This window comes from Syzygium oleosum, unplaced genomic scaffold (assembly GCF_021117445.2).
Source record: "Syzygium oleosum isolate NSW1041296 unplaced genomic scaffold, Sole_v2.1 Sole_v2.20, whole genome shotgun sequence".
In the NCBI taxonomy this organism is placed as follows: Eukaryota; Viridiplantae; Streptophyta; class Magnoliopsida; order Myrtales; family Myrtaceae; genus Syzygium; species Syzygium oleosum.
Window position 1 is genome coordinate 3742753 of NW_026607504.1, and position 23907 is coordinate 3766659.

Sequence of the window (23907 nt, forward strand, 5' to 3'; positions counted from 1 at the left end):
CTGGCCGTGTCACATGGAACAGCTGGCGTCCATATAAAAAATTTCCCGGGTCAAATTCGGCCTGAAGAAATACATTTGCAAATCGTAAAAATGTCTAAGACTAAATTGGCCAGACCGAACAGTTTAGAATTGAATTGGTATCCGTACATACATTCGCATTAAGCGGTGGTAGCAATGGATTTGGTTGACGAGCATGGGAAGGCCGTGACCGTGGAAAAAAGCCCTCGAATCACATTGAACCGGTAAAGATCACTACCGTCAGATCATGGAGCAAACTTACATGGAGACGTACGCCAGACGTTTCGCCCAATATCTCATCTGCATAGACGGCCACTAACTAAAGTTCTAAAGCCTCATCTAGTCATCCTCAGCAAATTACATTCCAAGTTCATGCCAAGCTTTCAAATCTCCATGATCTTCGGTCGCGAACGTGCTCTCTCGCGCGTGTGCAAGAAAGAGAGAGAACTTTACTCGTCGTGAATAACATGGGAAGCCAAAATCAACTCGCTCGGTGGGTAAGAACCGAACTTGCGTGCGTGTAAAAGAGACGTTCTGTATTCGGGTTACTTAATCGGATTTTGGCTCGCGTCTTATACAATCCATGAAGTTCGCGATGCATTAATGCGCTCGAAATTTGTTCATCTAATGTAGATTTTGCTTGTCATAAATTTTAAAAAAAAATTGCGAATGCCAAAAAAAAAAAACCCTTTTTCGAAAAATAAATTTGTGAGTAGTAGGTGAGATAGTTTCGTCAGAGCTGGGCTTGCGTTACAAAGCATGACCTGAAAAAGGAATGAGCATAGGATAAGAGTTGGTGGTGATCTGTAAGACTAAGGGCCACGATAGGTTCTTTGGAAATTGGTGGACCTTTGTCATTTGATCAACACGATCATGAGCGTCGCAGCAGAATTTTCCAGTTGGTGGAAGAAGCAGATGAAGCTCTCACCATCATCTCCATTTCTGCCATTTCGTCAATCACGATCTGCCTGTCCCTGCATACCACGCTGCAAAAGCCTTGATCGCCCCTGCATGTATATGTTCTTTGTGCATTTGAAATCGAACAATGGGAACAAAAGTGAAGCATGAGGATTGAGGACCCGAGTTGCATGAATAGCTCACTCACCTGTACATGTAGATATCCTTGTGGGGGCTTAATTTCTTCCGGCACAGATGACATGATTTGAGGAAGCAATCCGCGTCGCAGATACAACAACAGGTCGTGTTTGATGTTAACGATGACGGCGGCGGCAGTGGCGATGAAGATTTACCGGTTTGAGTCGAGATGAGCGTGGACTTCACAAGGATGTGGTTGGACTGATTGGTCTTGGAAATTATCTGAGTGAGGATTATTCTGAGACCTACTTCAGCCATTGAAGCCATGCCTTTGTTTGAAGATGTCCTGATGAGTTGGTTTCCTCCCCTTAAAAGAGACAGAGAGAGATGGATATCAGGAACACTAAGAGAAATGCTGACTTCGACCAGAACTATCAACCCATCTCATCTCAATAGATTCACATCGCGGTCATTCGGAAGTAAGTTTCAAGTCGACCACGAGAAAACGACATCAATCATGTGCATTTCCTCGTACAAAGACTACAGGACATACATGTCCACCTACGACATATCACATCTGCATGTCCCGTTCATCCAATGATCCTCTTACCTCTGCTTGGCACTATTTCCCTCTGGGTGTTTGCTGGTTTGCCTTTTCTGCGTGTTGGTTGTGGATAACACGGAAGAAGTACCTTGGTCGACCTTTATTGTTGCTTTGGCCCACGGGATGGAAGGACCTTTATGTCGGGCCAATCCAACATGAGAAACGTGAAAACATTGTACTAACGAATCCTCAAGGATGAGGATTCACTGCATATAATATTTCGATACTCTTATCTTCTCATCTCCTCTTGCCGCTTGAGACTCATCCAAATTGGATTGAAGTTTTTGTAAGAGCTTCCCTTAAGAAAAAGAAATAGACATATCTTCTTTATGTAAGTAAAGTTAGCAAACATGAAGTTGCCGGCTCTCATATTCAATTTCTACTTGTCCTATGAGCATATCCGAATAGATTTTCGCTTTTTCCTTGATTTAAATTCTGCTATGAACACAATTTGACTTTTAAAGGATAAGTGCACTATAAGTCCTAAAACTTGTCACAAAAATACATTTAAGTCCTAAAACTTGTAAAAAGTGCATTTGAGTCCTAAAACTCGTCAAAATGAGTCCTAAAGTTAACACCGTCAAATTTACTAACGAAAAATACTGATGTGACGCTGACGTGGCTTATTTTAATATTTTCTCTCTCTTACATAGCTAAAACGACGTCGTTTTGGCTCAAATTTGATTTTTAATATTAATTTTATTTAAATTAAATATAAAAAATAAGCAAAATTAAAAATTAAAAAAAAGGAGAGAAGGACACGTGGGGAGTGGGGGGGCTTGCCCTCCCCGCCGCCGCCGCCACCGCCCCAGCATTGCCGGGAGGGGCCGGCGAGGCCTCGCCTGGGGTCGCCCACCCTAGGTGAGGTCTCGCCGGCCATCGCCAGCCCCAGGCAAGGGCCGGCGACCCTCTCTCAGATCTGAGGCGAGGGTCACGCCCTTCCCCAGATCGGGGGCTGTAGGCCCTCACCGGGGACTCGCCCGGGGCCGGCGAGGGTCGCCGGGCTTCGGGAAGGCCCAAGCGACCTCTGCCGGTCCTTCCCGGCGACTATGGCGGCGGTCACTAGCTAAGGCTTGGCCACCGTTGCAGCTGTTTTGGGTTTTTTTTTCCTTTTTTTTTATTTTTTTTATAGCTTTTTCTAATTTAATTTACATTTTTTTCAACTTTTTCTGACGTGGCGCTTGTTGGACGCCACGTGTCTCAAGAAAATTAATAAAATAAAACACGTAAGCGCCACGTTAGCATTTTCCATTAGTAAATTTGACGGTGTTAACTTTAAGACTCATTTGAACCATTTTGACAAGTTTTAGGACTCAAATACACTTTTTGCAAATTTTAGGACTCAAATACACTTTTATGACAAGTTTTAAGACTTGTAGTGCACTTGTCCCACTTTTAAATCTAAACAAACAAGATAGAGTTTCGACGTCAACGACCTGCGAGGGATGTACTTTGTCCGAATAGACTTGGTTCAATACACTAAAACTTATATACTCAGGAAACCGCCCGATCACAAACACCATGAAAGTATCTAGAAGAAGCTTCTAAGGTAAATGTCCTCGATCGGACTAAGCATTAGGGGTGTCAACGGTTCGGTTCGGATTTTTAGGAAAATCGAACCGAACCGAACCGTTTGGAGGTGTGCTTTGATCCGAACCGAAAGGCACACGAACCGGGTATGATCCGAACCAAAAATGCGGTTCGGATCGGTTCGGATTAGTTCGGTTTTCGATTTTCCTCTTTTTTTCCTTTTTTGCGCTTCTTCCCTTCGCACCCTCCCCTCCTTGACCCAGACCGGCGACATGGCCACGACGAGCTCGCTGTCGTCGCTCGCTGAAGCCGCGAGCTTCCCCGAGTACAAGGACAAAGACGATTCTTCACCAGACGATTCTGGAGGCCTTCGAGATCTCGGCCATGCTGGACGACTTCAAACTCCGCCGTGGCGTGGAGCTCAAGGCCCAAGATCAGGAGGGCTCCAGCTTCGTCGCGGTATCCTTCTCGTTCAGTGACGATCCACCAAAATGAGATCGAAGAAGGAAAGGGGAAGGATGAGACATTGGCCTTTGAGCCAGACGATTGAATCTGGGAGAGATGGAAATGGAGTTTTGCGAAGATAGAGGGGGAGAGAGAATAGAGCAGAAAAAGGAAAGAGAGAGAAAGAAAAGAGAGTGAAAGCAGAGCAATAATGAACGGTCAAAGACTCAGAGTCGGCAGAGAGAGAAAGTACTCAGAGAAGAAAAAACAAAATGGAACCGAAATTCGATCCGATCCGAACCGAACCGAATTGAACCGAATCATCAACTAACCAAATTTTTTTACTTATTATCCGAACCGAAACCGAAACCGAACCGAAAATGCATGAATTTTTGGTTTGGTTCGGTTCGGTTTCGGTTTCGGTTTCGGTTTCTGACACCCCTACTAAGCATGCTACCAGGCAGATTAGTCTAATGAGTTGCAGGAAGAAAAGGGATACAGATTTCATATGTTAGATTAGAAACCACTCAATATAGAGAGATAAATTAACTCTATTCGAACTACGGTACATGACCAACACATTTCATTTTCAACCAAATCTTACACATGATCTCAAGAGGTTAAATTGAGTTCCTGACTAATCCTGTTAGCAAAACACTTTGTTAGTGCTGTGATCCAAGACAGAATAATTCACAACAACTTCTTAAATGAACCAGATCAAGTATATTGTCCCCTAAAAACTCATCAACTGGTTTATTCTCCAACCAAGAAAAGCACTCATGCACTAGTTATTGATTGATTCCAGGTAAATCATGCACTGCCAAAAGGCAATAATATAGCTCATTGTTACCACCTTCTGCAATAGGAAATATATCATACATAAACAAAATTTGCTCCAAGTATGGCTACAAGTATAGCTGAATGAGCTCATCGCTGACCACAGATGGTGTCAAAACTCCCAGATCAGTGAAAAGCAATGTCAGGTATTGGGGCGGCGTATAATCCCTGGCTGAAGTTTCAACGTCAACTTTAGATGGGATTGGCACCCCAAAATCAATGGGTCGTAAGGCCGGGGCCATATCTTTCTGGTCCAAAGGATAAAGGCGAGCGAACTGCGTCGCACGAGATCGATTAGTCATGATGTGTATAAACCAAGATATGAAGATAGGTGAGGCGGAGATAATTTTGGAAACATGTTTTTGGGAACAAAAAAATTCAAAGTTCCTTACAAAAGGCAGAACAATTTTCAGTTGCTTTTAGTGCAGAATGTATTTGGCAGGTTGCAACTTAAGACTAGTTTTCACTGGAGAAGATAATTCTCACTTTGTTCCCATTTTGTAAGTTCAAAATAAGCAGGATAGTTAAGCACGATGCAGTTACACAAGCATAAAATCAAGAGTACCTTATAACTTTCAGCAGCCACATATACAGGTTTATTCATGCTGTGTGCCACCAATGCAATTTGGTATGTCCCCATCAAGTTGATGATGCCACCACTTTCGACTACACCGTCAGCACCCACAAGGACCATGTCAACTTCATCCATGGTATACGCCACTGCTGAATCAATCAGGAGCTTCACAGGAACATCGAGCTTGGCAAGCTCATTCGATAACCGTATCCCTGACCTGTCAGGTCTTCCCTCTGCATGCAGAGAACATGATACTTAAAATCTGGAGACATTTTGGGAAAAAAGGAAAATTCTGGTTAATTGGTAGCAAACACCAAATTACTGTTCGCCCGTATGTTCTCTACAATACTCAAATGAAGATACTAGTTATACTACTTGATGAAAAAGCTCATTCACATGTTTTAAACCAATATTCAAAATTACGGTTAGAAAAGACAGTGATTTCAAATTTGGATGTACAGAATGTCAAGGTTATAGTAGACTCTGCATGCCAAAGGTCAGAGAAGATGCAGTAAAGAGTTCGAAAATGACCTGTGCAGAATACTCGGAAGAGTTTCTTGTTTTGTACAGCTGTCTTCAGAACTTCTAGAACCACTCTGGAGAAACCATGAACCAAAATAGTACAACCATCAAAAATAAAATCTTGACTAAGCATTGCGATGATCCTCCGTGCCTGCAATACGAAGTAATATCTCCTGCTTATACATGGGTAAATAGTATATGGTTTAAGAATTAACTCATTAGATAAACAGCAGCATTCTTTTCTCATATCAGTTCAACAACCTTATGAGATATTTCCCCAAATTTTTCAGCACGCTCAATCAATCGTGACTTGGCTGAGTTGAATTCCTCGTATTCCAAGGCTGAAGTTCTGGTCACATAACGGATGAAGAGATCACAGCCCGCTGTCAAAGAGATAGAGGTTGTATCCCATTTCTGGCAAGAGTACAGTGTTAATAATCCGAAAGCAGAACAAAAATAGGTATAGAATGCAGAGTATATACTTGTGATAATCTTATTTGACGAAAATCGACCTCATATGATTAAAATACATTATAAATGCCTGGGACACCACAACGATGCCCATTTAGATCGAATATTTCTTGAACAGTACAGGTAGTAGTTACTTGCTATATCATTTTTTGGTATTAAGGGTACTGCATCAGCCAACACACTACATTCTTTGGACTTACAAACGTAGCTGAAGTTCAGCAAGGGTGCTCGAGAATCAATAAGCCATCACACATTGATTTCATGTTTCTGCTAAGAAAAGTCTGCCAATACATTGGCCTCTTTATACACAAGCTTTAAGGCGAAATACAAATTGTTAAGACATCATCAAGCCAGAAAGAAAAGGATCCAGCTAAGCTAAGCACTTAGGCCACCTGCCTTGATAGAGAACTACAATATGTAGCTGTCTATTGTTTCACGTGGTTGTATTCATAAACTCATCATATGGATCCTCATACTTTGTCTTCTCTTTAATTGGAACCAACCCCCCTCCTCTTTTTTTTCTCTCCAATAAACAACACCCCCACCCCCACCCCCACCCCCACCCCATCCCACACCACACCCCCGGGTTCTTTCAAGGTTGTCCGGGTTCTTTCAAGGTTGTGGACAAAGACTATGACAAACTGTGAAGTTAATTATTCACACTATCCCATCATAAACATTGGCTGAGAACAGCCATCAGTGTGCATCTTTGGCCCATTCAGTGCATAAAAGGCCTACAAAACATTATAAGAGCACAAAGCATTTAACTTAAGAAATAGCTTCCCGGTGGATTTATGAGGAAAGTAAAAGGTAAATTGAAAGAAGAGTATACTCCAATACAGGAGAAGTTCTAACAGATACTGCGTGCTGCATTTGCCCAAGAACCCAAACTATCCAAATTGTGAATTGAAACAGAGTATCTAAGAGGAAAACAAATCCTGGCGTAATCAACCGCTTAGATCAAAATGCTGCAGAGTGTGAATGGTCATTAGCATTTCAAAGCAGAAACTGATCCAAATGCCTTCCACGAGTTCTGAGAGGACACCAAAGCAAGTATCGTCTGAAAAGAACCCTCCATATAGCCCAAAAAAACAAACTACAGAGTCACGGGGAACCATCATTCTACTAGGTGAGAATCACACGACATGAAGCACACAAGTGGAAAATTTTCCAAATGGAACCGATGCTTAATCCCACATTTGACATTTCTTGCAGAAAGAGGGCAAAAGACATCTCAACCCGCATAAATTGAACCGAAGAAAACCAAAAAGCTAAAAAAAAAAACGATGCTTTAGCGAATGAAAGCACGCACCTTTAGCGAATCAGAGGCCTTCTTGAGCTCAATCTCGAGCTCCATCATGGTCGTCGCCTCGCTGGCCCTTATCACCGCCGCGAGCGCCCGGATCGCCGCCACGGCCTCGGCCAAATCGGGCTGCTGCCTCCAGTTGTTGAACTCGTCGATCACGCTGAACGGCCCCCCGCCGCCCCCGCCGCCGCCGCCCGAGCCCGCGGCGGAGCTCGACCTGTCGCCGCCCTCCGGCGAGTGGGGCCCCATCGCCGCCTGGGCCTGGGCGAGCCAGTCGCTGGTGACGACGCCGTGGTGGGCGGCGCGGGTCTGGTAGTAGGCGGAGACCTTAGGGTTAGGATTCTGTAGGGTGTCCGCCATGGAGGAGGACGGGTTGGTCGGGGGCGGGGAAAGGGCGAGGGACTCGGGCTTCGGGGGCGCCGCGACGTCGTTCCCCTTGTCGAGGATGAAGGACGCCGATCTCCGCCACATTTAACGATGGCGAGGGCGAGAGGAAAATTTTCCCGTCGCACTTTCCCGAGAAAAAAATCTCTCGTTTCCGAGAGAAAGCGGAAGGGAAAGTGGCGGTTCTTCCCGTGGGGAAGAGAATGCGGTGGAAACGGGGGTGCGTGAATGCGGAACGGATTACGGGATTGGGGTTAACGGAGGAGTTTAATAGCTCTTGCAAGAGCCTTAGGCCATGACTAGGTTCAATGATCCTGCTTCACTGTCCCCTTGCTGATCCTGTTCCATTCGTTCCGAACGTTTTAGTTGGAGAACGAAAAGGCATGGACCGTCCGACGAACCGGATCGTATGCTTGTCTGGCTAATGTTAGCCGCGGCTCGCAATCAGGACCGATTTGACCAAGGAGGGGATGGGAACTGGTCCGATCGATTTAGTTTCGGACTAGCTCAAGATAGTATCGACGATTAGTTCTCCATTTTTCTAGATTAGATTATTGATGCGAGTTGCGATTCAGAACTCCGTCGTGTGGGCTCTCGGACTAGACGACCACTTGATCAAGAGTAACTTTTGCTTTTAGAGGATGCAATTAATGTAAATTCTATCTTTGATATATGAAAGAAGGGATAAGTGTTGTCGGAAGTCCTAAAACTTGACGCTAAAATGCCATTGAGTCATTTTCAGAAAATGCAATCAAGTCATAAAATTATCAAATTGATGCGATCAAATTGCTTTGTTAATTTTTGTCCACACCGAGGTAATTCTTTTATTATTTTTGGGTGGTATGTGGGCCCACCAAGTGCCACGTCAACAAAAAAGAGCTCAAAAACTTAAAAGAAAAGGAAAAAAAACTGAAAGAGAAAAAAGAGTATGAAGCTCACGGGTTGACGTGAACCTGGAGGCCAGCCGCTAAAGCCTCGCACAAAAGCAAGACGACGATGCCAAGAAGCCCATGGCCTCTTACCTATCTCGAGCCACCGCAGCTGCCACTTAAAGAGGCTGCTTCGGCCGACGCGGCTAGGAGGTGACGCAGGCGAAGGAATCCGAACGGGATAGTGGAGGCGGAGGTGGCAATTTTGGGTTACAAACCTATTTATTAACTCAGATTTAGTGGGTTCAAATTGAATATGGGTCAACATGAGTTTGAAATATTAAAGTCTAAGTATATATGAGTTTGCAATTTAACTCATTTAACAAACCCATATAGACTCGTTTAACTTATTAGCTTTTTTTGGACAAATATAATTTATTAACTTGAACCGCCGTCGCCTGTCACTGCTACCTTCAGTTGCCCGTCTCCGCCTTTGCTGGTTGCTAGTCATCCGGGTCGCCGCTGTCTCTGGTCACTGGCAATCGGTCTCCATCACTAGTTGTCGTCACTAGTCTCCAGCCGCCATTGCTGATCTCTGGGGCCCTTGCCGAATTTAGAAGAAAAAAAAGAAAAAGAAAGAAATATAATAATATAAAAAAACAAAAAACTCAAAAACTCAAAAAAACTATAAAACTGTTTTAGTAATACAACTTTTTGAAAAATCATAAGAAATAAGTTTTTATATATTTGATTAATATAAAAGTGTTTTAGTAATATGGATAAAGTCGATATGAGTTCGGTTGAGCGGGGTATGGGTCGAGAAATTTGCGTTGCATTAAATGAGTCAATTTGGATCGAACCATTTGTGACCTGACCTGACCTGATCAATTGATAAATCCAAGTGAAGGGCATAGCAGTCATGGCCGCGAGCTCGGAGAACCTCAGCTACTTGAAAAACTATCCTCCTATCAGCGGCAAGAGTGATCTCTCTACAACTTCAACAACTTTGTTGCAGCAACCACTCCCACCTTCCTAAAAAGCTCTAGCAAGACACAAACTAACATTTGACTACACAAATATGAACACAGGAAAAGAAACAATTTCGAACATTCGATCGTGTCTCGGTCAATCGGTATTTTCTGTTAGTTAGAATTCAACAGAATTGATAAAGGGACTTGATTGCATCGATTTGACAAACTTTAAAATTCGATTGCATTTTTGAAACTATTAGAATTTCTGGTATACTTGTCCCCAAAAACAAATTTGATGGATTCTCGGTAGAAACCGGAAAGCATCAGTTCGAGAATCAGCACGTTCTTAAACCAGTTGATTCAATTCTTGATTTCTTTTTCTTTTTCAAAATCAAAGACCGTTGATTCCTTTCTCTAGTCTAGTCCGGAGCCAATCAACCCAAAAATGCTGAGGCCTCTAAGAACCGCACGCAAAATTGGACACAATGTGACAAACTCAAATGAGTATTTGAATGGGCGAATTGTATTCAAACATCAAACAAGAACTCGATAATAACCCAATACATTATTTCTAAATATCGGTCTTACTAGATAATTATTCTATTCATAACTGTTGCCTAGGGCTATTAAAATGGGCCACAAACCCATATTTGGACCCACAATTATATAAATGGGTCGTATATAAGTCAGTTTAAACTTAAAATATAGGTCATATTGGGTTTTACAGAACAAAGCCCAAGAAAGATGGGCTTAAATTCAACCCAAGTCTTAAAAAAAATAGTATGATATTTGAAACTTGTTAAGAAAGTGTAATTGAATCATAAAACTTTTGAAAAGTGCAATCAAATCATAAAATTTATTAAATTTATAAAACCAAGTCATTCCTTTAATTTTATCCAATTGGCTAACAGAAAATGCTGACGTCGCTTCTTTTTTTTTTTTTCCTCACACGTGGTGCCAACGTGGCTAAAAATGAATGATAAGGCTAAAATGATCTTTAGCACGATACTCACCGCTTCCAAAAGTGCTTCCAAAACTGCAGTTTTGGAAGCGGTGAGTATCGTGCTAAAGATCGATCTCTGTACACAAGCATCATTATTTTGTACTATGTAGATACCTGTCCGCTCTTTGCATGTTTCTGTTAGGCTTTGGACTGAATGTGTGTGCTTAATATTCTTTATTGTTTGTTTTTGCTTTGGCATCAGGAGTGATGACGATGAAAATTGGCATGATTTATACCAATCTGACTATGAGGCAAGGCACTTGCCGCTGGAGAATGACACTGACAGTCAAGTTAATCTCCACGGTTTAGGCAATACTGTGGATTCATATGAGGTGGATCTTCATCGAGAACAAGTTGAAACAGAAGGTTCAAGTGTCTCCCCTCTGCATGAAAGTTTTGATTCACAGGGATCAAATGAAGTCCCACAGCTCAATAAGAAGGATGACGAGCATTTAATTAGTGATGAATGTGAGGTAGAGTCCTCCTTATATCCTGCGGAAGATGTCGCTTCTGAGCCTGTGGATTTTGAGAACAATGGCCTTCTTTGGCTTCCTCCTGAACCAGAAGATGAAGAAGATGAGAAGGAAGGTCTTCTGTTCGATGATGATGATGATGAGGGGGATGCTGCGGGAGAGTGGGGATATCGACATACCTCCGGCAGTTTTGGAAGCAGCAAGTATCGTGCTAAAGATCGATCAGGTGAGGAGCACAAGAAAGTCATGAAGGACGTGGTTTATGGGCATTCTAGAGCTTTGATAGCTCAGCTACTGCAAGTAGAGAACCTTCATACAGACGAGGAAAACAGTGAAGATGGTTGGTTGGAGATAATTTCATCTCCGTCATGGGAGGCTGCAACACTGTTAAAGCCTGATATGAGCAAAACGGAAGGAATGGACCCTGGGGGATATGTGAAAGTAAAATGCATAGCATCTGGACATCGCCGTGAGAGGTAATACTGCAGTTTTTCGTTTATCTCTTTTATATTTCGTATTTCCCTCTAATATTCTACCATATTCTAGTGAGAAACTAAAGAGCATCTAATGCTGTAAATTGGTATTGGGGAATTTACAATATTGCGCCATTTTTAGATGATCCCTTGACATGCGTAAACCATGTGCTAACTGGAAACTGCAGGAGTTTAAATGTGAATCTGTTGAACCTGTTTTATTATGCAATGGTTTCTCCAGATAGATCATGCATTTTTTTTTGTTCATAAGGTTAACAAAGAGAGGACAGACGTCAAGCTGGGCTTATCGGAGGGGGTTATCATGGACTTAATTTTTTGTTTTAACAACAAAAATGGAATTGCGAGAAATAGCAAGGAGATTAGCTGGGTGCTTCTAAAAATCTTCCATCAAAGGATCCGATCCTTTTTGCACGTGAGCCAAGTCCCTGAAAGGAGTATTCACGGCCCGTTTTGTTCAACTTTGGAAATGCTATTTGGGGGAATGCAAATACCTTTAGGTTAAAGTCCCTTGGAGAAATGTAAGTGGCGTTTGGTAACAAATCATTTGTAAAGCTATTTTGGCCCAATTAATGTTTGGTAAATTTTTTTTGCAAAAGGGCTTTATGAATTTCTTTTTTATTAAAAAAAAACTTACCCTACCCTTCACCGTAGCCGGTGAAGGCCTACAACCGTTGGTGAGCTAGATCTGCCGCCGGCGGCCGTCGCCCTAAGTTGGAAGACCCTTGGCAAGGGTCGCGCGACCCAGGCAGCTGTCGCTTGGAGTCGCGTGACGTAGGCAGCCGTCACTTGGGTCGTGCGACCTCGCCGGCCCGATCAGGTGTCGGCCGCCCTCACGAAGAAGAAGATGAACAGTAATAAGAGGGGCATAAAAGGAATAAGCCAAAATAAGTGAAAGTAGTTTGGGAGCAAAAAATTTAAATTCAGTATTTTGGGAATGTCAAAAGGCCAAAGCTGATCCGGCATCCTAAATGCTGTCATTTGGCTTTTCAAATTCGAAAAGTTGAATCAAATGGTTCAACATTTTGAGATCGAAAGTCCTTCTCCAAAGCTAAACCAAACGGTGCGGTTTTGTACTTATGAACCATTTCGCAAGCTTTGTCCTATTCGATATGGGAGTCGAGGTGTTACAAGCTCCGTACTAAAAGCACCGAGGTGGTCCGCAACGCTGAAACGACCAGGTAAGTAGGACATCTAAGGTGGCCCTCGAAAGTTGAGGAGGTGGCTCCAACCCTAACCAGTTAAAGCCTAAACGTTAATATCTTGGAAACATCTTAGGGTCAAGTGTAGGATTACTGTCCAATCCCGAGCTTAGTACGCAATGTCTTGGACAATCCTGACGCAAGTCTTGATCCTGGAAAATATTTCGCCATATCATAGTTCTATCCGACAGACACCAGACAGGACCGTGTTAAACTACCGACTATAAGGATTGTATGCTTCCACTGCAAGTGTTTGGATAGACAAATGTATTCACTCGATACGTGCATGGATAGGGTCAATGACCGGATCAATGACCACTGAACAGATCCCTTCCTCTAATAGCAATTTTACCGTAATTTCTCGACAAGAAACTTTTCTTCTGCACAGCATATTGCCTATCTGATTGTGATTTTCTTCATTTCTGATGCTTTAAAAAATGTCCGGAGGTTCGACCTAGGATGTGCCCAAGGGAAGGAAGGATGGAAGAAAACATCAAAGGCTAGCGAGTCGACACAGCTCCCAGCACCAGTTTTCAACATTTCTCAGCTCCAGCAGAGCTTCTCCCAGGGAGGTCTCTCTATGGAAGATCTCGTGGCTCTTTCGGGTAAGGCAAATGATCACACATACCAATATATAACAGTGTTTCATTGACAAATTCACTCCGCTAGATTTATTCAATGTTTTTGTTTTTTTACTAGTGATGATTCTGATCTCAACTTCTATCCACTTGTAGGAGGCCACACGCTAGGATTCTCCCACTGCTCCTCCTTCGTGGGCAGGATCCGCAACTTCAACGCCACGCACGACGTCGACCCATCCCTTGCAGCGAGCCTGAGGGGCGTGTGCCCGAGCGAGAACAGGCCAAAGAACGCGGGGACCACCATGGACCCTTCCTCGACCACCTTCGACAACACGTACTACAAGCTGATCCTCCAGGGGAAGGGCCTGTTCTCCTCGGACCGGGTGCTCCTGCGGTGCCCAAGACGAAGGGTCTGGTCAAGAAGTTTGCGAGCTCGCATGAGGAATTTGCCGACACGTTTGTCAAGTCCATGATCAAGATGAGCAGCATCACAGGCGGAGAGGAGGTTAGGAAGGACTGCAGGGTAGTGAATTAAGGGTTTGGATCATATGATCTGGATAATCATATTTCTCTGTTAAGATCAAGGCGATGCGCCAGCTTAAGAATATGTATAAGATTTAGTTGGATCAGTGCCTGTGTTTGTTGGAAATATACGCCTGAAGATTAAAGGGCCTAAAGTTCTAGAGAAAGCGGGAGAGTATGCTTTCTTATGTACGATGAACTAGATCAATAAAAGCTAAGCAGTCAATCTTCTTAAGCACTATAACTTCATTCTGATGGCAAATAACATAACTACTGCTTGCAGTTCATGGCAAGAAAATGAAGATGGAATCGAGTCTTTCCATCTTGTTCTGACCAAACAGAGCTGCCGAGAAAGTGTAGAAACTCTATCATGATGTTCGTGGACTCAAACGGAGCCAACCCATAATACAGTCCTTTCATCTGCATTCATGTCATTGCTTAGCAACAAGGCCAAAACCTGCAGTTTAAAAAGCTGATTTTTCGGTTGAGTTCAGCTCGGGGTTACCCTGTATGAAATGCTCCTGCATGGTCCTAAATTAGTCTACCAAAATCAACTAAGGATCATCTTATATTGGAACAAGAGAAGGATCAAACCCGTTAATCTGTTTGAAATTCGAGTTTCAGGGAAAATTCATACCTTCTTGAAGTTTGAAAAGCTTGATTTTTATACCTGTGCGCCGTAAGAATGAAAGCATTGTTTTGCGCAACTATATATTTTTCATTCCAATTATAACTTTCGAATCTAAGTTTGGTTTTTCATCAAATACAAGCTAAACATCTATTTAGAATCACTTGACCTTGTTTCTAAAACTACAAACATGGAGTTTGGTTGAAAGGAACGGGCTTCCCGTTTTCCTTTTTTTTAACCAAATAGTTAATAAAAAAATTGCATAGGCAATATTAATTGCTATTAATTATTAATTAGTACTAGATAAACATTAATTATCTATTTTGGAATCGGCCTAATATCCTAAAAAACCTCCAACTTTAACTCCAGTACCAATTGTACCCTAAACTTTTTCTGTCTCATAAAAAACCCTCAATTTTAGGTCAAATCCCAATTCTACTTTAAACTTTTTTTTGTCTAATAAAATATCATAAACTTTAGGTCTAGTTCCAATTCTATGCTGAACTTTTTTTGTCTCGTAAAAAATCTTAGCTTTAAGTTCAGTTCCAATTTTACTCTAATTTTCCCGTCTCATAAAAAAATCACCAACTTTTACTTTAGGTCCAAAATTTGCCGTTAATCCTCCGTCCAAAATTACCCTTGGTAATCTTACGTGACATTTTCACGTCAATGCTATAGTTTTTACTCCAAATTTCAAATCCAAGGAGCAGTCCCTTGTTAGCGAAAATAACATCTTCTTGGATATGAAATTTTGGTAAAAATTAGAGCAATCAAGGTTGGATTTTATCAATTGCTCTTACTTTTGGGAGAGTTTTCCCTCCATCTCGCTTGGGATCTTTGATTTTTCGCTCGGTCTTCAACCTCTCGTGCTTGGAATATTCCATCTCTCGCGGTCAGAGAGCTCGCCCACGGGACACTCGAATAACTCGTGATTGAGAGTTTTCTATCTCTCGGTTGTCAACGAAAAATTTCGAACAGAAAGTTAACGGGGATAGATTTGTGATTAAAATAAAAATTGGTTGTTTTTTATGAAACGGAATAAATTTTAGGACTGGACAGTAGAATTTGGACATGACCTAAAGTCTGGGGTTTTTCATGCGGTAAAATTAGGAATGAATCCAAAGTTGGGCTTATTTTTAGTGTATTAGGCCATTATTTTACCGAGGGGCCTTCATCGGACGGTTCACAATGCACCGCACTTGCCGTCGCACGGTAAATCCGGTCCGCGAGGAGCATGTGCATCATCCCCGACATCTCCAGGACATCTCCGGAGTTCTCACCGACTTGAACTTCACCACACGACAGAGAGATTGGCCATACCGACCTCCCCATACCCACCCACGTGGCGCGATCTCATTAGTCAGTTTTTTAAAGTAAAGCGCGAGGGGGAGGAAGATATCTTACCTCGCCTGAACTGTCCCTGTCCCCTACTCTTACTTAAACCTCTGAAAAACCTCCCCGAAAACTACCACCATCAATCGTCTCGCGAGCAGACCCCGCTTCGCCGCCATCCTCTGCGAAGATGGCGACCCACAACGTCAAAGCCCCGCCGCCGCCGCAGCAAGCTAGCCCTGATCACTGGCATTACCGGCCAGGTCGGGTCGTACGTCGCCGAGTTCTTGCTCCACAAGGGGTACGAGGTCCACGGCCTGATCCATCGCTCCTCCAACTTCAACACCCATCGAATTAACGACGCCTACATCGACCCCCACGACGCCCAGATGAAGCTTCGCTATGCCGATCTCACCGACTTCTCCTACCTCCGCCGCCGCATCGACGCGGTCTCCCCCGACGAGGTCTACAACCTCGCCGACCAGTACGACGTGGCGGTCTCCTTCGAGATCATCCTTGATTACAACGCCGACATCGTCGCCACGGTCGCCCTCCGGCTCCTCCAAGCCGTGCGCTCTCACGTCTCCACCACCGGCCGCCGCCACATCCGTTACTTCCAGGCTGGGTCTGTCGAATATCTAATTCGATCCTATCAACGATGCAAGAAAAGTAATGGAAATTCGCACAACACAAGAATTTACGTGGTTCAGCAGGGGAGATGTTCCGCCTACCTACGTCCACGGGGAGATGAGATCTGTTTCACTAATAACGTAGAAAAGTGTACAGCCGCTCTTTCTCACTCCCTCATTCTCTTCTTCTTAGAGACCTGTTTCGCCCTAAACATATATAGCGAAACCCTACATGGCACAAATTACAAAATTGCCCACATAGCCTAAAATATTTAGCTTTTCCATATAACAGAATACAAGACATCATCCTCAACAATCTCCACCTTGGCTTGGATTCTGTAAAGTCACCTGTGAAAGAATATGAAATATAGATGTCTTCATCCTCGTACCTCCATAAGAGGTACACTCCCGCACTTATTGAGTGCGTCCCTCACCTTCAACAGCGAGTTATATTAATTGAGCCCAAACAGGACCCACACTTCTCAATAGTGGCGGCTTGGTAAAACAATGCAGGATTGCTATTCGTGTGAATCTTCCTCAAGTGAATTGCCATCGACACAAGCTCCCGATTTTGTGAAACTTCACATCTATATGCTTTGTTCTTGCATGAAACACTTGATTCTTGGCGAGATGTATGGCACTCTGACTGTCACAATGTAACACCGCACCTCCTTGCTCTAAACCCAACTCACGAACCAACCTAGTCAACCAGAGCCCTTCCTTAGCAGCTTCTATAACTGCCATGTACTCTGCCTCTGTAGTAGACAATGCAATTGTGGACTGGAGCATCGCCCCTCCATGAGATAGGTCCACCAGCTAATGTGAAGACATATCCTGTGGTAGACCTCCTCCTGTCTAGGTCACCAGCAAAGTCTGAATCAACATATCCCGCTAACTCCTTCGAACCTCCGTCGCGACTGAACATAATACCCAAGTCTGCAGTCCCGCTCAGATATCTAAAGATCCACTTGACTACATTCCAATGCTCCTTCCCTGGATTACTCATGTATCTGCTAACAACACTGACTGTATGAGATAAATCTGGTCTGCTACACATCATAGCATACATGAGACTCCCAACTGCGCTAGCATAAGGAACTCGAGTCATCTCCTCAATCTCCTCATGTTTTGCGGGGCATTGTTGTTCAGATAACCTGAAGTAGCTAGCTAATGGTGTCCTCACTAGTTTAGCCTTATTCATGTTGAAACGCTCAAGCACCTTTTCAACATACCTCTTTTGAGATACCCAGAGTTTACCTGCACTTCTATCTCTATGAATTTCCATACCAAGGATCCTCTTAGCAGCACCAAGATCCTTCATCTCAAACTCATTATTCAACAAGGACTTTAAAGAGACAATATTATGCATATCCTTAGCAGCAATGAGCATGTCATCAACATAAAGCATCAAAAGAATAATTGAATTATCATCTGACACTTTAAAATAAACACAGCAATCATACTCACTTCTCGAATAGCCAATTTGCACCATAAAAGAGTCAAAACGCTTGTACCACTGTCTTGGAGATTGCTTAAGGCCATAAAGTGATTTCTTAAGAAGACAAACGTGATCTTCCTTTCCCGGCACTTTGAACCCGTCAGGTTGCTCCATGAAAATCTGTTCCTCCAAGTCTCCATGAAGAAACGCCGTCTTCACATCAAGTTGCTCCAGCTCAAAATCAAACATGGCTAGCAAGACAAGTAGAACCCGAATGGAAGTGTGCTTTACTACTGGAGAGAATATTTCATTATAATCCACCCCTTCCTTCTGTGCATACCCTTTAGCTACAAGTCTAGCCTTGTACCTTACCTGCTCATTCTCAGACACTGCCTCTTTCTTGCGAAAGATCAATTTACTCCCAATTATCTTTCGCCCTTTAGGTTTCTCCACAATCTTCCAAGTCCTATTTTTCTGTAAGGATTCCATTTCTTCCATCATAGCTGACATCCATTTATCACTATCAGCATCAGATATCGCATCCTGATAGGAAGATGGATCGCCTGTACCTACTGTGAGGGCATAAGCAACCATATCCTCAAACCTGTATCTCACGGGTGCTTTGTGAGTACATTTTCCTCTACCTTCTGCAATGGTGTAGGTATCTTCTACTGTCTCCTGTGATTCTGGTGAGTTACTGGATGATTCCCTTCCTCCCGCTATTTCTGGTTCATCTGACTCCACCTGCACAGTAGATCCTTCTTCACTTCTGCCATCTGCATGTGAACTGTTATTTGCCTTCACCATGTCAGATTCATCAAAGACAACGTCCCTGCTAACCACGGTCTTCCGTGCATTAGGATCCTAGAGCTTGAATCCTTTCACACCTTTCTCATAGCCAAGAAAGATACACTGCTTAGACTTTGAGTCTAACTTGGAACGATGTCCACTTTGTACATGAACATAGGCTGGACAACCAAATACTCTCAAACTAGAATAGTCAATCGGATTACCTGTCCATACCTCCTCAGGAACTCTGCATTCAATGGCTGTAGATGGAGACCTGTTAATGAGATAGCATGCCATATTAACTGCTTCTGCCCAGAAACTTTTACTCAGCCCTGCATTCAGCTTCATACTCTGAGCCCTTTCCAAAAGTGTCCTGTTCATCCTCTCAGCTACACCGTTTTGCTATGGTGTATCGATGTTGTGAAGTGACGTGTGATCCCTTGACTTTACATAGTTCCGGGAATGGTGTGTACTGTATTCCCCTCCATTTTCTCGTTCTCAAGCACTTTAGCTTCTTTCCTGTCTGCCTTTCTACTTCAGCCTTCCACTCTTTGAATTTGGAGAAGACTTCGTTCTTCTGCTTCATGAAGTAGACCCAGACTTTCCTTGAGTAATCATCAATGAAGGTCACAAAATATTCGGCTCCACCTTTTGATTTGATCGGTGCAGGACCCCATACATCGCTGTGTACATAATCAAGTACATCCTTGCTCGTATGCTTCGCAGTTCTGAAACTAACCCTGCTCTGTTTCCCGAAAACGCAATATTTGCAGAAGTTCAATTTGTAGCTTTTGACACCTTTTAACAGCTTCCTTTTATGAAGCTCCATCATACCCCTTTCACCCATATGCCTTAACCGCATATGCCACAGATGAGTGTCATCTGTATTGGACTCTACAGCTGTAGTCACAGATGCTCCACCTTTTACTGTACTCCCTATGAGCCTGTATAAACTTCTAGTCAACTCTCCTTTCATGACAACCATAGCTCCCTTGATGACTTTGAGAACTCCACCTGCTGCTGCGTACTTGCACCCATTCACATCAAACGCACCCAAAGATATCAAATTTTTCTTTAGATCTGGAACATGCCTTACATCCACTAAAGTTCTGACTATACCATCAAACATTCTGATTTTAATAGTCCCTATTCCAATGGTTTTGCAAACCGCATCATTCCCCATTAGAACAGATCCACCACTGTATGACCGGTATGAATCAAATCAATCCCTATTCGGGCACATGTGATAAGAGCATCTAGAGTCTAAAATCCATGAATCAGCGAACTGATTCTTACCTGATGATATAGAGAGAAGATGTCCATCATCACCGTCTGAGCTATCAGCCACACTTGCTTGATTAGAAGTTTTCTCGCGCTTCTTCAAGTCTTCCTTTCTCTTATAACAGTCTCTTTTCAGATGGTCTTCCTTCTTGCAATAATAACAAGAGAGTTTTGTTTTACCCCCTCTTGATTTCGATCGACCCTTATTCTCGGATCCCCGCTGGATTGTTCTTCCCCGTTCCTGCTCCTTGACTTTTCCGATGAGACCCTCACCCTGTGCCGTAGCACTGTTAACCCTCTTTCTCGTATCATTAGATAATAGGGCAGCAATGACCTCATCTGTCTCAAGCGTCTCCTTTCCATACAAGAGTGTCGTCACCAGATGATCATAAGATGCTGGTAGCGACGATAGCAGTAATAGGGCTTTGTCTTCATCTTCCATTAAAACCTCCAGACTTGCAAGTTTACTCAGAATCTGATTGAACGTGTTGATGTGTTCTAACAGATCTGAGCCTTCCTCCATCTGTAGAGAGTATAACTGTTTTTTCAAAAACAGTTTGTTCGTTAGGGACTTGGTCATATAGATGCTCTTAAGTTTCGATCACACCTGCGGAGCCAACTTGAGATCCACCACATACTGCAGAACCTCATCAGATAGGTTTAATCGAATGGCGCTTACTGCCCTTTCCTCCATCTCCCCCCAATCTTCATCACTCGTTTCTGGTTTCTTCCCTTTCCCCAGCAGCACTTTTGACAGGCCCTGCTGAATCAGAAGATCTATCATTCTTCGTCGCCAGAGAGTGAAGTTGTTCTTTCCATTAAACCTCTTGATGTCGTACTTGACACTCGAACCCTTTCCTGCCATCTTGATAGCTTGCCGAACCAAGCTCTGATACCAATTGTCGAATATCTAATTCGATCCTATCAATGATGCAAGAAAAGTAATGGAAATTCGCACAACACAAGAATTTACGTGGTTCAGTAGGGGAGATGTTCCGCCTACCTACGTCCACGGGGAGATGAGATCTGTTTCACTAATAACGTAGAAAAGTGTACAGCCGCTCTTTCTCACTCCCTCATTCTCTTCTTCTTAGAGACCTGTTTCGCCCTAAACATATATAGCGAAACCCTACATGACACAAATTACAAAATTGCCCACATAGCATAAAATATTTAGCTTTTCCATATAACAGAATACAAGACATCATCCTCAACAGGGTCTTCGGAGATGTTCGGATCTGGCCGGCCGCCGCGGTGTTCTGAGACATATTATCCTTGGGAGGTGAAGCCGCTCGAATGGGACCCGCAGCCGCAGTCCGAGACTTCCCCGTTCCAGCCGAGATCCCCCTACGCCGCGTCCAAGTGCGCCGCGTACTGGTACGCCGTGCACTACCGCGAGGCCTACGGGCTGTTCGTGTGCAACGGGATCCTGTTCAATCACGAGTCCCCGAGGCAGGGCGAGAACTCCGTGACCCGGAAGATCACGAGGGCTGTGGGGCGGTCAAGATGGGGCTGCAGACCAAGCTGTTCCTGGGGAATCTGGAGAGCCTGGATGCCTCCTGGGACTGGGGGTTCGCTGGGGACTACGCGGAGGCGATGTGGATGATGCTGCAGCAAGAGAAACCGGACGACTACGTGGTCGCGACGGAGGAGGGGCACACGGTGGTGGATTTCGCAGCCACAGCGTTTCGGTATGTGGGGCTGAATTGGAGGGAACATGTGGTGATGGATAAGAGGTATGTCATGCCGGCGGAGGTCGACAACTTGATGGGAGATGCCAGTAAGGCCAAGGAGGAGTTGGGTTGGAAGCCCAAGGTTGGGTTTGAGGAGATGGTGAAGATGATGGTGGATGAGGACATTGAATTGGCTAAGCGAGAGAAGGATCTTGTTGATGCTGGGTACATTGATGTCAGCAACAGCCCTGAGAATTCGGTACTTCTTTATCTCTTGCCGCTCTGTTTCTTAACCCCGTGCTCTTTCTTGGTTATTCATTAGAAGATCAGCTGGACGCAAGTAAATATTTTGTTTTTTTTTAGAGGTTTTAAAGGGTTTGAGATGTTCTTGGGATGGAGTATAAGTTCACCGAAGTTAAACCAAAAATTTCCACTCTCGTCAAACCATTAAAAACAACCTTCACACAATTCTTGTTTCCAAGCTATTACCAGTGTCATCCTTTGTTTTTTAAGGTTTAAGGGGTTTGAGATGTTCTTGGGATGGGTAATAAGTTCTGCACCAGTTAAATGTCTATCTTGTTGGGTCGATCAATGAGCTCAAATGTCTGTTAGATTTGTTGCAACATACCCTATTCATTCGCTTTCAATTAGCACATTTAGATTTTTTTCATCTTCTTTGGTTTGCCTCATTTGAAGTTGCTGCCTTCTTGTTCAAGTTCGGATGAGCTTCGGGTGAGTTGAAGCCTGTGCGTTTACTTTCTTTAGATCTGCTTAAATTCTGGCGAGCTGAGAAAGTGTTTGTCCGAAAAGTTTCTTCAGGAAGGCCACCAAAATTATTGAATCTGAGTCCCCAACCTATTTGTTATGTCATGATAATCCGTAACTTAACGCTTTATTTTCCTCGTTCCTATAACTACACCTTTTTTTTTGTCAGACCTATAACTACACCTTAAATGGTGAATTTGAGAAATTTCTTAGTTACTGTCTTGGCCTTTTCAATGATTCTTCCATTTGATTAGCTTTTCTTGCGAAGAAGTTAATTTATGCCGTGGGGTGAATTGCACAATATATGCAGTACCTGGAATAGTTTTAGTTGGCGTGAATTTGATTATATATTTAGTGGGGACACTGTAAAGAAAACATGAATGTGCTCTTGTACTTGGAATAGTGTTTGGCCTGGCCTTGATCTATATTTAGTGTCGGGGACAGCATAAGAAAAGATGAATGTGTTCTTGTACTAAATCAATGTGATGCAAACAAGAATGCAAAATAACAGAGAAACTTATTGGAGAATCCCATCTCACCCTAAAATTACTAAGCAGTGTTGAGCATTCTACCGAATATTAACGGTGTCCCTCTCTTTTTGTTATCCTAAAGAGCTAATGTACAGGATGTTTGAAATGGTTGCACTTCCTTGTTCTGTTTAGGAGTGGCAAGAAATTTCTTAGATCCCCATTACTATTTCAGATGAAGAGGGATGGATACATAAGTTGACAGTCGCATTAAAGGGACAGCTCCTCGGTACTTCATCAAGAGCTCGACCCATGTGGTTTGGACAGGGTGATATGCACATGAGTTTATACTGAATTTTAATTTTAACAAATCGGAGTCAACAATGTGCTCAGTAATTTTTATAAACATCGAGACATTTTTTCCCTGCTTTTCTTTCTTTTGACTTTACTTTCTTTCCATTGTGCATTCACAGTAGTGTGTAAACATGCCTTGATGAACATTTTCTTCTGGTAAAATATCCTGCAGCTTCATGTGAAGTGAGTTAGGTTCATATTCCTGGCTTTGCACCGTCAGATATCTACCTACCTCTGCCAAAAAAACCAAAACATAAGAAAAAGAAAAGAGGATTGAAGGAATGAAAAGGACTTTGCGTGACGTTCTTCCGTGTGTAGCATGACAAGGAATCGCGATATAATCTCACAAACTCTTAATACTGCTGCAGGTCCTTTTGGGCAAGGACAGATGCAGAAAGTTTCGGAGGGAGCGACTTCAGCGACTTAAGCGCTCAAGGTCGGAGAGATTATTGAAATATTCAATTACTATTTTCTCTAACCGATAAATAACTAACACAAGAGCATTTATGAATAAAGCACCCGCTCTTGTTATTTTTGAAATCATATCATAACCCTCTCTCTCGCTCCACCTCCACCTCCTCCTCCGCCCGACAACACACCACGGCCGAAAATTCACCAGAAAGGGGATCATCAGGAAGCGGGTTGATACACGGCTGAAAATTCACCTGAAACATTGCTCCACCAGGAAGACACCATGACTGAAAATTCGCCAGA

General features: G+C 43.3%; 2 protein-coding genes and 1 pseudogene across 2 annotated transcripts; 1 reads left to right on the forward strand and 2 right to left on the reverse strand.

Moving 5' to 3' along the window:
* Positions 1 to 537: 537 nt before the first annotated feature.
* On the reverse strand, positions 538 to 1859 carry LOC115683731 (FCS-Like Zinc finger 17-like). Its single transcript, XM_056320527.1, has 4 exons — positions 1664 to 1859; positions 1124 to 1420; positions 868 to 1025; positions 538 to 782 (listed from the first exon to the last, which is right to left on the reverse strand). Exons 2-3 carry the CDS (start codon positions 1378 to 1380, stop codon positions 890 to 892), a joined length of 393 nt encoding a protein of 130 aa, XP_056176502.1. The 5' UTR covers positions 1381 to 1420; positions 1664 to 1859; the 3' UTR covers positions 538 to 782; positions 868 to 889.
* A 2524-nt stretch (positions 1860 to 4383) lies between these two features.
* Positions 4384 to 7931, reverse strand: LOC115683688 (uncharacterized). The gene is made up of 5 exons (XM_030608267.2): positions 7348 to 7931; positions 5826 to 5978; positions 5574 to 5715; positions 5034 to 5275; positions 4384 to 4743 (listed from the first exon to the last, which is right to left on the reverse strand). Exons 1-5 carry the CDS (start codon positions 7810 to 7812, stop codon positions 4537 to 4539), a joined length of 1209 nt encoding a protein of 402 aa, XP_030464127.2. The 5' UTR covers positions 7813 to 7931; the 3' UTR covers positions 4384 to 4536.
* Positions 7932 to 15653: 7722 nt separating this feature from the next.
* LOC115683689 (GDP-mannose 4,6 dehydratase 1-like) lies at positions 15654 to 23698 on the forward strand (annotated as a pseudogene).
* The last annotated feature ends 209 nt before the right edge of the window (positions 23699 to 23907 follow it).

Bases quoted from the DNA above. Each gene is read 5' to 3' on its own strand.
- LOC115683731 (XM_056320527.1), bottom strand. From the start codon at position 1,380: ATGGCTTCAATGGCTGAAGTAGGTCTCAGAATAATCCTCACTCAGATA. The intron at 1,026-1,123 runs GTGAGTGAGCTA...ATATACATGCAG, and splicing joins AAGGATATCTACATGTACAG to GGGCGATCAAGGCTTTTGCA.
- LOC115683688 (XM_030608267.2), bottom strand. From the start codon at position 7,812: ATGTGGCGGAGATCGGCGTCCTTCATCCTCGACAAGGGGAACGACGTC. The intron at 5,276-5,573 runs GTCATTTTCGAA...CTCTGCATGCAG, and splicing joins CTTCCGAGTATTCTGCACAG to AGGGAAGACCTGACAGGTCA. The intron at 4,744-5,033 runs GTACTCTTGATT...CGTGCGACGCAG, and splicing joins TGGCTGCTGAAAGTTATAAG to TTCGCTCGCCTTTATCCTTT.